The 12,591-nt window shown below is 51.3% G+C and overlaps 1 protein-coding gene across 1 annotated transcript; it reads right to left on the bottom strand.

Annotated features, from left to right (window-relative positions):
• On the bottom strand, nt 1-2,204 carry ISLR (immunoglobulin superfamily containing leucine rich repeat). The gene is made up of 2 exons (XM_012801926.2): nt 2,141-2,204; nt 1-1,327 (listed from the first exon to the last, which is right to left on the bottom strand). Exon 2 carries the CDS (start codon nt 1,317-1,319, stop codon nt 33-35), a length of 1,287 nt encoding a protein of 428 aa, XP_012657380.1. The 5' UTR covers nt 1,320-1,327; nt 2,141-2,204; the 3' UTR covers nt 1-32.
• Nucleotides 2,205-12,591: the final 10,387 nt, after the last annotated feature.

The raw sequence follows: 12,591 nt of genomic DNA, 5'->3' as shown, positions 1-12,591 counted from the left end.
AGGCTGCTCCAGCCCAGCCAGTCATGGAGGGGCTAGAGAGAGGCAAGGAAGAGGAGGAGGAGGCTCTGGCCCAGCAGGAGCAAGCCTGAGAGCCTCTGCCCAAGGGCCCCTTCTCCTGCCACTGCAGCCTCAGGGCTCCCAGCCCGGCTGAGGTAGATGATAACCACATTGTCCTCTGGCCCTGATGGCTGTACCTCATTGTCAACCGTATAGCAGCCCTTGCCCTCAACAGCTTTGCCATGGAATCTGCGCCCCAGTGCATCCTCACCACCCTCGCCAGGTGTGGCCAGCGCCACGTCCACTGAGCTCTCAGCACTGCCCAGCTCGTTGGTGGCCAGGCAGCTGTAGGTGCCTTCCTCCAGCTTGCCAAAGTCGGGGATGAGCAGGCTGCCATTGGCAAAGGCCTGGAAGCGAGGCTGGCTGCTGGCCCCCACGGTGCCAGGCAGGGCACGCCCGTCAGTGCCCACATTGGGGCTGGTGATCTCCACGGTCCCACCGGGTGTCTGGATGTGCCAGTGAAGCTGGGGGGCCGGCTGCCCATCCACATCACAGTGTAGCGCCAGCACGAAGCCAGGTCGCAGCTCAGCACCATCCTGGCTGGGTTGGTAGCTGAGCTGCACTGAGGGCGCCGAGCAAGGCAGTGGCGGCAAGCGGCTCAGAGGTGTGCCCTTGAGCACGTGGGGAGAAGTGCAGGCAATGTTGTCTTGCTCTGGAATGGACACAGCTGTGGCCAAGGCCCACGTCTTGAGCCACACAATGCCGCAGGTACAGTCGAAGGGGTTGTCATTGATCTGCAGGTGGGACAGCTCGATGAGTGGGGAGAATGTGCCCTCAGCCAACGTGTGCAGGTGGTTGTGGTTGAGCTGCAGTGAGCGCAGGGCACGGAGGCTTCGGAAGGCGTCTCGGGGGATGAAGGTCAGCTTGTTGCTGTCCATCTTGAGCAACTGGAGGGCACTGAGGTTGTGCAGGTTGCTCCAGGCAAACTCAGAGATGAGGTTGTGGCTGAGGTCCAGGCTCTTCAGATGGCTCAGAGGGGCCAGTGCGCCGGCAGCCACCATGCGGATCTCATTGTGTGCTAGCCACAGCGACTGCAGCAGGGGCACCTCCACGAAGGCACCCTCTGGCAAACCGGGCAGCCGGTTGGCCGACAGGCTCAATGTAGTCACATTGGCCGGGAAGCCAGGCGGCACAGCCTCCAGGTCTCGGTAGGCACAGTCAGCGATCTGGAAGCCATACTTCTCCCCGCAGTCACAGGGCTCAGGACAGGCCCGAGCCAGGCCCAGGAGAACCACCCAGCAAAGCAGACGCAGCCCCTGCATCACGCCTCCTGCAGAGAAGGGTGTGTCACCCAGGTGATCCCAAGGACCTGCCAAAGGGACTCATCCCGCTCAGGATCCTAGCCAGACCCTTCCCCATCAGGAGGTCTTGTACCCCATAACCCAGTTAAAGCCCCAAACCACCTAGCCCACCACCCCCATTCTACAGAAGGGGAAACTGAGGCCCAGAAAAGGGCCAGGACTTGCCCGAGGTCTCGCAGCTAAGCAGGGTGAAGACAAGATGGAAGAGGACCTCAGTTCCTCCTCTAAGCAGACAGCTCTCCCTGCCTCGGCCTGATCCTAGCTAACTTTATGACTTGAAATCTGTTTTCCAGCCACCCCCTCCCCCAGCACTTCACAGAACCTCCCCCTTCCCTCCCACATCCTGGCTACAGTCCCTCCCACTGGAGCCCCCATAGGTATGCTTTGCCCCAGTCCAGACAAGGCCCCTTATGCAGTGCACACCACCCCCACCCGCCCCACCCGCGCTCTCCCGCTCGCCCGCCGTGACCACAGCAGACACCAGGCCTTTTCTGTAGAATCACGCCCATGGCCTGTTCTGTCCAAACTACACCAGGCAGCTGCCTAAATAAACCCCCACCAGGACCTCTCGGCTGGCTTGGGAGAGGCCAGGGGCTCAGCCCAAAGGCAGCTGGGATTGCCGGAGCCTCAGTTGTTGGTTGTCAAAGAAGCAGAGGCCCCCGAAAGCTCAAGCTAGGGACTGTCCCAAATACCTCAAACCAACAGGGATGTGCCAAGAGGGAACCAGCTCCGGCTCCAACAGGCCTCCCCCACCTCCACCAGCTTTCGTCCCAGCAGCTTACCTGCTAACTACTCTTCTTTGTCCAGCTAGGCCTCTTCCAAGATGGAATAAACAGCAGCAGAGGACCAAGTTAGCCTTAGAGTCTGCAGGGCCAAAGGCACCACAGGAGGGCTTGGATGCTGCCGGGAGGGGCAGCCTGGTCTCTCCCCACCGTCAATGTGCGCGCCTGTACCCACCCTGTCAGACAGGCGGCCTGGGATCAGAAAGTCTGCTGAGGGAGGTTGCAGGGAGGGGGCCCAGGGCAGCCCCACGCTCCCTCCTTCTAGCAAAACAACTGCTTCTCTGCAACAACTAGGACCCGTGTTTCATAAGTGACACCAGAAACTTGAGGGGAAAAAGATGCCAAATTTTTTTGGGTTGTGTTCTCTCTCTCTCACTCACTCACTTTTAGCAGCTTCAACTTCCTTAAAGATACAGCACTGTCTGGAAGGAACCCAAGAAAAGATGGGGCCAGGAGATTTTTAGGAGTGGAAGGACGAGAAATTGAATCTCAGGGAGGGTGGGAGACTTCTAACCTCACTGCAAAGAAGAAAAAAGTGGGGCTCCTTTTCCCAAGCAGCGGCTATGTGAGTGTCTATGTGTGTTTGTGTGGAAGTTCGTGGGTATGAGAGTGAGTGTATTTCTGTGTATGGGTGAGTTTGTGTGTTGTGCTTGCATCCATGTAGCCTGAGACCGTGTGTGTGGATTTGTGTGCTTGAGAATGTGCGAGTGGGTGTGTTTGTATGTGGATGGGTCTTTGTGTGGGTGTGAGACTCAGCTGTGTGTGACTGTGAATCTATGTCTGTGTGTGTGTTTGTGGGGGTGTGACACTCTGTGTTTGCCTTGGTGTGTGTGAGCTTGTGTGTGGAAGTGTGTGTGTGTGTCTCTGTGTATCTTAGTGACAAGCTGAGAAGGCCAAGATGTACAGAACAGCCACCTGGCTCCAGCCCTTCAGTGAGAAGATGAAATGGCAGGTGTGCTCTTTTAAGGAAACAGATCCCTAAGCTGTTTCCTTAAAGCTACCCCAAAGGCATGTTGTTGTCCAGGGAGCTCCTGAGGCTCCAGGCCTGCCCCCGCCCCACTGTACTCCAGATTGGATAGGGAGGAGACAGGGACACCTGGCTTAGAACTCTGTAACAGAAAGCTCAAGGCAGGAACCAGTTGGGTTTCAGTGTCCATGGCTGGGATTTTGAGACACCCAGGCTCACAGAGAGGCTCTGTCACCCAGGACGGCCTACCCTGCACACAGAGGGGAGCCTGAGGGGCTTCACCCCTGGAAGTGTTCTCTCGATGGCCCCCACAGTGCCCCAAATCCCACCCCAGGTGTTGGGTGTCTATGCAGTCATCATTATCCTCTCTGGGCTCCACTGTCCAAACACTCTGTGGAAGGGTCATACATCTCCAAGGTGAGGATATTGGGCCCTTTCCCTCCAAACAGGAGGGCCCAGGGGAGTGGGAATGGGGAGACAAAAGAGGTCCAATAGTCAGGTGTGGTGGTGCACACACCTGCAGTCCTAGCTACTCAGAAGGCTGAGGCAGGAGGATCTCTTGAGCCTGGAAGTTCAGGACTGTAGTGAGCTCTGATTGTGCCACTGCTGCCTTCTAGCCTAGAGCAAGACCTGGTCTCTAAAAAACATTAATAAATAAATAAATAATAAAAAGATAAAAATGGGCTAAAACAAGAGAGCTGGAAGAGAAAATCAAAGACGAGGGAGCTCCAGAAAAGAACTTTGACAAATCTGAATAATTTTGCTTTCACAAAATAAGTCTACTCATATCCCCCCAGTAGCCCTCACCAAAGCTTCCTTTTCCTTCCATCTGTTAACTGGCTGAATTGTGCTCATGACTCAATTGACCATCTTGGTAGATATCATCTTTGGTTCAAAGCATCCCCAGAAAGCCTGTCCCAGCTCATTAGACCACATTCCTCATCAGCAAGCAAAACTGCAAAAGTCCTCAGTGTGCTGCCTGCACCCCAAGTTCAATGCTGAGGATATTACTATAGTTTAATGTAGAGCCCTCCTCCTGCAAAGGAAGTCCTCTCTTGCATCATCCTTGCTGTGCCAGAGTTCTGTGACAGTCCTAAATCTGGTGGGTCAACCAGAGGCTAGCAGTATACACATCCGGGTTCAATAAACTAGAAAGGAGAATCAGTAACTTCAATGTCAGTCAGGGAGGGCTTCCTGGTGGAAAGGGCTTCACTGTGTCTCATAGAGCCCATACATACACCCTCATGTGCACAAAGGGCCATCAGCCCCTCCTCCAGGATTCTGTTAGGTGCTCAGATCACACCCTCTCCCTTCTCCAAAGCACACCAGGGTCAGAGTGCAACCATCTCCCCATCTGGTAGTTTCCGTGAATTTCTCTCACAAATGCCCCTGATTTTTCTCCATAGCTCTTGCTATCAGCTGCAATTATTTATTCACATGTGTTTAATGTGTGATCCTCTACTAGAGAGGAAGCCCAATGAGGACAAATGTCTTATCTTGACAGTTGGTATTAATTCCTGGCACAGAAAAGGTCTCATCAAGTTGCCTGAATCTTGGACAAGGTGGATGGACATTGGATGCCAAAAACAGAAGTGCTTTAGAGAACACCAACTCCTGTCTTGTTGTCCATGTGGGGACTTTGGGCCCAGTTTAGGGAAGGAATGTGCCCAAGGTTGTGTAGTTCCTTGTATTATAGACAATTTTAGAGAATATTTCACACTGTGTAGGAGACCCACACTCTGTTGTTACCAGCCCTCTTGGGGGCAGGGAGTTTTTACCCCTCATTTACCATCATTGCAAACCTTGATGACAGCTGAACACCAAGTTCAGACTCCCTTTGGAACAGTTGTTGGGGGCTGAAGGCAGGAGACACAAAGTGCCAGCCCACTCAGGCAGAAATGACACTGACAGCTTGTCCCCATATGCCCATATCCCACCACTGCCTACAAGGTGCAGCTATTCCTCATTACCACCAAGACAGGCATTGTACAAAGCTCACCAGGGCCGAGTATACTTCAGCTAAGGACCATTTGATTCTCCAAGGTGTTTCACAGTAAGACAGGTGGCTCCTGCCCCTGGTAGAGCCGAGGAGCAGTGTGCACATCTTTAAGGATGGGGGCCTGTTACCTCCTGGGGAATTCCTCTTCTCTCCCTCACCATCAAAAAATGCACCCCCAGGAGGTAATGCCAGCAGGTGGAAGACAAGCCAGAAATCTGGCTTTGCTTCCAGTGGGCTTCCTGGTTGCCATCTTCCCTCTCCTGGCCTCCTCTAAGCTGGGCTCAGGCCTGAATATGGGGACCCCAAGTAAGTATGTGGGTGAGATTTTGACTGTCCCAAGATCACAGAAGCAGGCCCAGAGGCCCAGGACTGGCAAGCTTTTCCCAGACCCTCCAACCCCTACACCATCCTGGTCATGCAACCCTACAGCAATGCAGGGGCAGCTGCAGAGGGGGAAGAAAAGGGAGTGGGTTTGGGAGATCTCTGCCAGTCCTGGCCTCAGCTCCTGGGGGTTTAAGGCAGCTCGTAGGGTGACCAAATAACTGTCCTTGTTTGCCTGGGCCTGATGGGTTTTCTGGGACATGGGACTTTCAGTGCTAAAACCCAGACAGTCCCAGGCAAATGGGGACAGTTGGCCACCCTAGCAGGGGAGGTGGGGCTCACTTCCTCCCCCGTCTTTCCTTCCCCTCCCTTTCTTGCCCACAGAGGCCCAGCCCTCTCTGCTCCCTTCCTCTGCCCCCTCCCTCCTGCTACCCCAGCTTTGGCTTCAAGGCCCCTGCCCCCACTCCACCTGAGGGGCCTCACTCCCATTGACCAGGGGCTGCTGGCAGTGCCACGTCAGCTCTTCCTAGAAGGGGGAAAAAAAAGATCTTGATGAGAGAATGGAGAAGGCCAGAGCCTGACAGAGAGAGAGAACCGGAGTGAAACAGAAATGAGAGAGGCACCAGGAGGAAGAGGGAGAAACGGAATCACAGACAGCCAGATTAGAGCTGGAGGCGGAGGACAGAAGCAAAGACAGACAGAGGAAGGTCTGATGGGCCCTGACATAGGTCCCGAGAGGGACAAGCCCTGAGTGCAGCTGCCAGCAAGTGAGGCCAGCTATGGTGTGCACTGTTGCCATCCTGCCAAGAGGGTAGAATCGGCCTGGATCCCCAACCCGTGTTCCCTCTGCGGCTCATTGGAACCATTGGGAGGCAGCCCTGCCGACTCCTGCTGGGAGTCTGGGGAGGGAGAGGCTGCTGGGCCCTCAAGAAGAGAGAGGACCACACATGCGCACAGGCCTGGGAAGGCACATTCTGAGACCTGCCCAGACCACTAAATTCTGGGGCTTCCTTTTTGTGGGCCTCAGTTCCTCTGTTGTGCATGAGAGTTGGCCCAAAGTCCTTAAGCCTGATGTTCTGCCCTTCTAGGATTTCTTATGAATGTCCACAGGTACACTAGGAGTCTGTGCATGGCTCATGCCCAGCGTCCTCCTGGGTGCCCCTGAAGGGCTTATTTTCTACACGTTTGTTGGTTTGTGCATAACGTGGAAACACAAGGTGGGTGCGCACCTAAGGCTGCAGATACGGGGGGAGCACTGCAGGCCCCACTTCTCTCCTGTGTCACCCACAGTACAAAGGCCCCAGCCAAGCCTAGACCAAGCCAAGCCTGACCTGACAGAGGGTGGCCCCACTCCCAGTCCCCAGACTCCTACACTGCTCCCTGCCACTGGAGCATGAGGGCCTCGCCCCTCTTGGGACCTCTGACTGCAGAAACCAGGCTGAGCCTCCACTCTGGGTCCAGCTACTTCTCTGGCCTCACCCCAGGCCACTCTCTGCCCTTGCTCACTGCGTCTGGTGTCACATGTCACTTGCTGCCACCCTGGGGCTGCCACTCTTTCTCTTTTCTCAGCCTGGACACTGTCCCCCCATAATTGCAGGAGCTCGCTGCCTCTTGTCTTCTGATGTTTATTCAAATGTAAGCTACCCAGAAACACTTTCCTGAAGACACCCTATATAAACAGCCTCTGTCACTCTCTGTCCCGTCCTCTGGACATATCTGTTAGTGTGTTTCTTGCCTGTCTCCCCAGTCTGAATGTGAGCTCCATGTAGCTGGGGGCATGGTTCTGCTTACTGCTATCCCCCCAGTGCCCAGCCAAGGGACTGATGCTTCCACTCCACAGGTGCTCCGTAAATAGTTGTTGAACAGTGAATGAAGAATGACTTCCAGCCTTCCAGCAGGAAGCCTTTGCCCAGCCCCCCTACTTGCCCAGGGCCTTCCCTGTTGAGAATCACTGCCACCACCCTGAAGGCCTCCTCAGCCACGCTTCTGCCCCCCTCTAGCTCCATCTTGTTTTCCTTGGTCCTCAGTGACTGTCTTCAGCAGCAGCACTAACTGGGCCATATTTCACAGGAATTATTTTTGTTCTTCCCCAAGCCAACCCCACAGTTTCCAGAAATGCACACCTTGGCCACATACTCAGGGCAAATAGCACATCTCCCATTTTTAGCCCCTCCCAAAGGGGGGTGTTAAGAATGGGACTGAGCATTTAGATTAGTGATTTTCTTTCTTTCTTTCTTTCTTTTTTTAAGACAGGGTCTCACTTTATCGCCCTGGGTAGAATGTCATGACGTCACAGCTCACAGCAACCTCCAGCTCTTGGGCTTAGGCAATTCTCTTGCCTCAGCCTTCCAAGTGGCTGGAACTACAGGTGCCCACCACAATGCCCAGCTATTTTTTGTTGCAGTTTGGCTGGGGCTGGGTTCGAATCCACCACCCTCAGTATATGGGGTCGGTGTCCTACCCCCTGAGCCACATGCGCTGCCCTAGATCTGTGATTTTCAACTGGTATGCTGTAAATAGTTTTAAAGATCATTAATTAAATTACTTTCAAAAGAAGTTCAAGGCAGAGTAAATATATTCATTTTTTAAAACTCTTTTTGATCAACATAATTTAAGTGTAACACAGAAGTTTAACTATAGGTTCAAATGTGCTGTGAGATTTTAAAAAAGGCTGAAAAACACTGGTTTAGATTAAGATTCTAGACTGGGACAAGTGTTATAGCAGTGTTTCTCAACCTTCCTAATGCCAAGGCCCTTTAATACAGTTCCTGTGGGTTGTGACCCACAGGTTGAGAACCGCTGTGTTATAGGGTCAGGATCCCATCCCCATGTTAGCTGTGAGGGACTAGATGGTCAAGGGCCAGGATTATATGTGAGTGCAGGTTTGGTGGATGAGGTAGGGATGGTTTAATCCTGCAAACCAAGCAGTGTCTGGGCAGTAGGGGAATAGCAACAGTCACTTTATAGGGAAAGTGGAATTGAGGCAGTGGTTGGAGAGAGTAATGCTGAGAGAGAGACAGAGAGAACAGTGATGGGAAGAGCTGGGACAGCTAGGAGGAAGGTTGCTGACAGCAGAAAGCCATTTGTGCAGCAGACACCTGCTTCTCATTAGTAGGTCAGGCTGAGTGCTGTTCCACACAACACCACTCCCCTCACTGACCCCCAGACAGAGGCTGCAGCAGGGCTCAGTCTTCTCCTAGCCCCGAGAGCATATGGGAAGGTGAGGTGGGAGCACCAGGCTGGAACTGGATGGAGGATGGGACTCTGCTGAGACTACTGACCACAGGAGGCTAGGCAATGAGGCTTGTTGACTTCAACCCAGGATAATCTCTTATGGGGAGACCAGAAGAGAAGAAAGTAGGCAGCCAGCCGGCCTGGGTAGGGGTTACTGACTGCAGAGGTCTCTGGAAGAGCAGGCCAGGGCAGGAAGAACTGCACAGGTGCTGAGGGTTGTAGAAGTTCAGAGAAGGGAGGTGAGAGCTGCCAGATACGTAAAATTCCAGGGAGAGGTGGGAACTTGGATAATTTCCCTAAGTTTTCTCAAAATGAAGCATACAAGTGGCAAAACAGAGCTTGATTGGAAGGCGTAGGACAAAGCAACAGCGTTCTCTTTCTCCCATCCTTCCCATCCCCTGTCCACTCTCCAGAGGCTGATGCTTTCCTTTCTCCTTCTGCTATGGTCACACACATCAGGCCTGCCTGTGACATTCACAGGGCCTGGCACAAAGGTACAGTTGGAGGCCTAAATGCCACATGTCTAAATATTTTAAAGTTATAAAATCTTGCAAGCTATTACATCCTAGTCTCCTACTTTGACAATTGTCTATTCATAATCACCTGGGAGGGCCAAATTTAGATTTAGAATTCTTGCTGTCTTTATAAAAGGGGGAGATTGGGACACAGAGGGAAGACCATGGGAAGGTATAGGGAGAACATCAAATAGAATAGAGATGAAGTCGGCCATTGCAGTGATGCGTGTACGAGCCAGGAAGCACCGAAGATCGCCAGCAAGCCTGCAGATGCTCAGGAGAGATGCCATCCTCCCTCACAACCCACAGGAGGAACCAACTCTGCAACACCTTCATTTCACGCTCTTAACCTCAAAAGCAGACAGATGATAAGTTTCTGTTGACAAGGTCACCAACTTTTCATGCTTTGTTATGGCAGCCCTAGGAAATGAATACACTCACCTATGAAAAGTAAGGTTTTATTTCACTCATAGGCTCCCTCCATCCCTCCCTACTCCTGTTTTTTGCTAAAGTACTCTTGGTTCTCCTATTGGTTATATTTGAGCTCTCACTAATAAACCTTGCTTCCTACTCCGTGGAGTAAAGATACATTCTAATGACCTCCCACTACAGAAAAGGAGAAACTTTCCACTCATATTTCTCATTTTTCCCCTCCCCAATCCTCTACCTCTCAACTTAAGTCTATAATAGTCTTACCTTTTAAGCAATGACAATATTTAGATACTGTTCTGAATTCATAATTATAATGGTTCCATTTTGTCTGTAAATTGGCTCTGAAAGTTAAAAAAAAAAAATCCATAAACCTCGGTGGCGCCTGTGGCTCAAAAGAGTAGGGCGCCAGCCCCATATGCCAGAGGTGGCGGGTTCAAACCCAGCCCCGGCCAAAAACTACCAAAAAAAAAAAAATCCATAAACCAATGTTACATTCTCATGCCTGTATGAGAATAGTCCACTGGCACTGCTGAGCCATGGAGGATTCAAGGATTATATTTCCTTCCCTTCTGATCCAGTGTCATGATGCTCAGGCCACTCAGAAGGGGTTGTTAGCATCAAGGTCAAATGTATTCAATTTTCTTATGCTCCAGAAATTGCTCAAAAGCATGCCACATTTCATTTGCTTTATATTTGGGCTACAGCTTTTCTGTACAGATTTTCATTTTCTTGGAGTTTCTAATTGCTTTCTTTATTCTTATTGTCAAAAGATGAATGTGCCTTCACCAAATACTAAAAATAACCCAGCTGTGTGTACATCCTCCTGTGCTGACATTACCTGGTATTAAAAGCACCTACTTCCCTTAATTATGTGTCTTATTGACAGACGAGCTGCTTCCATTTCTTTTTGCTTTTCAAACAACTGGAAGCTCATTGAAACCTCAGAGACTTATTTGAGGGGCATCTAATCAAACAGCCCATTTGAAGCTTCACTTTCTCCCCAGTGTGTGATCATAATGTTCCTTCTAGGATCCCGTCCCTGCTGGGGAACTTTCCACTCCAAGGAGGCCATTCCACTTTTGAGAAGTTTTGAGTGACCTCTTCTTGGAACAACTTTATCTTAGTGTGTTTGGGTTGCTATAAGAAAACGCCCAAGACTGGGTAATTTATAAAGAACAGAAATTTATTTTTCTCACAGCTCTGGAGGTTGGGAGGCCCAAGATCATGGCACCAGCAGATTTGGTTGTCTTGTGAGGGCCCAGTCTCTGCTTCGCACAAGGTACGTTGCTACATCCTGTGCAGAGGGAACACTGTGTCCTCACATGGTGGGTGGACAGAGGGACAGACAAGGGTGGACTGCAGGTGGACTCCCTGCATCTAGCACCTATTTCCATTCCTTTTTAAAGGCAGAGCCCTGGCTCGGCGCCTGTGGCTCAAGCAGCTAAGGCGCCAGCCACATGCACTTAAGGTGGCGGGTTCAAATCCCCAGCCTGGCCCGCCAAACAACAATGATAGCTGCAACCAAAAAATGGCCAGGCGTTGTGGCGGGCACCTGTGGTCCCAGCTACTTGGGAGGCTGAGGCAGGAGACTCGCTTGAGCCCAGGAGTTGGAGGTTGCTGTGAGTTGTGATGCCATGGCACTCTACCCAGGGGGATAGCTTGAGGCTCCGTCTAAAAAAATAAAAAAATAAAAAAAATAAAGGCAGAGCCCTAATGGCTCAGTCACCTCCTAAAGGCTTTACCTCTTAATTCTGTTGCATTGGGGATCAAATCTCAACACAGATTTTGGAGGAGACACCATCATTCAAACCATAGCAAACTCCAAACATCATAAGACTCATGACCCTGCCCTCACGGAGCTCCCGGTCAGGGCAGTGCATTCTGTTTGTCTCTTTATGTTCCTCCTTCGTGGTGCTCACAGACGAGATGGTTCAGACACCCTTGGCTGAGAATGAAAGGATTCTCCTTCACCGATTTCTCTACTGTTTTCTATTGCTCTGTGGTCCTTCAAATCCATGAAGCCTCTTTCCTAAGGTAGGGGAGAGCAGGGGGGAGTGTCTGGACTAACCAGCTTCTCTCCAGAATGCGTGACTCCTTAGGCTGGGGCAGCAGTGTCTGCACTTGAAACCCTATCTCCACACAGGCGGTCCCTTCAACATCCTCCTTAGGCAAGTCCCCTCCAGTGTTTGGGCTGGTAGAGGGTTAGGGGAAAAAAATTAATTTTATCCCCATTTTCAGCCTATTTTTTCTTTTTTAAACTTGAGGCAAGAAGTACCAAAAATCTACTTGTACCAAATAGATACCATTTGTATCTTGTACCAAATATCTACTATTCTACTATCATATTCTACTATCCCTACCATGTGCCAGATCCTTTGTACTTACCATCTCCTCACAGCCACACCAAGTAGGTACTTCTACTGCCTACTCTAGAGAAAAGAACATCAAGGTTGGCTGGACGGCCACAGTGGCTCACGCCTGTAATTCCAGCACTCTGGGAGGCCAAGGCAAGTGAATCGCCTGAGCTCACGAGTTTGAGACCAGCCTGAGCTAGAGCGAGACCCCATTTCTTAAAAAAAAAAAAAAAATAGCTGGGCATTGTGGCAGGCTCCGGTAGTCCCAGATACTTGGGAGGCTGAGGCAAGAGAATCGCTTAAGCCCAAGAGTCTGAGGTTGCTGTGAGGTATGACACCATGACACTCTACCAGGGGTGACAAAGTGAGACTTTGTCTCACAGAATGAAAAAAAAGAACATTGGGCGGTGCCTGTAGCTCAAAGGAGTAAGGCGCCGGCCTCATATGCCAGAGGTGGCAGGTTCAAACCCCGGCCAAAAAACCTGCAATAAATAAATAAATAAATAAAAAGAACACTGAGGTTCAGGCTAAGGAATTTGTCAATGCCCCCTTGCTTAGGAAATAGAGGACTGGAATTCAAACCCACATCTCTGATTGGGCAGGGACAAGCTTGAAGACATGAAAGTAGC

Source organism: Otolemur garnettii, unplaced genomic scaffold (assembly GCF_000181295.1).
Source record: "Otolemur garnettii isolate 467f Iridium unplaced genomic scaffold, OtoGar3 scaffold00011, whole genome shotgun sequence".
NCBI lineage: Eukaryota > Metazoa > Chordata > Mammalia > Primates > Galagidae > Otolemur > Otolemur garnettii.
The sequence above is the reverse complement of the archived record's forward strand: the minus strand, read 5'-3'. Positions and strand labels throughout refer to the sequence as shown.

Coding starts and splice junctions, on each gene's coding strand:
- ISLR (XM_012801926.2), bottom strand. CDS start 1,319: ATGCAGGGGCTGCGTCTGCTTTGCTGGGTGGTTCTCCTGGGCCTGGCT.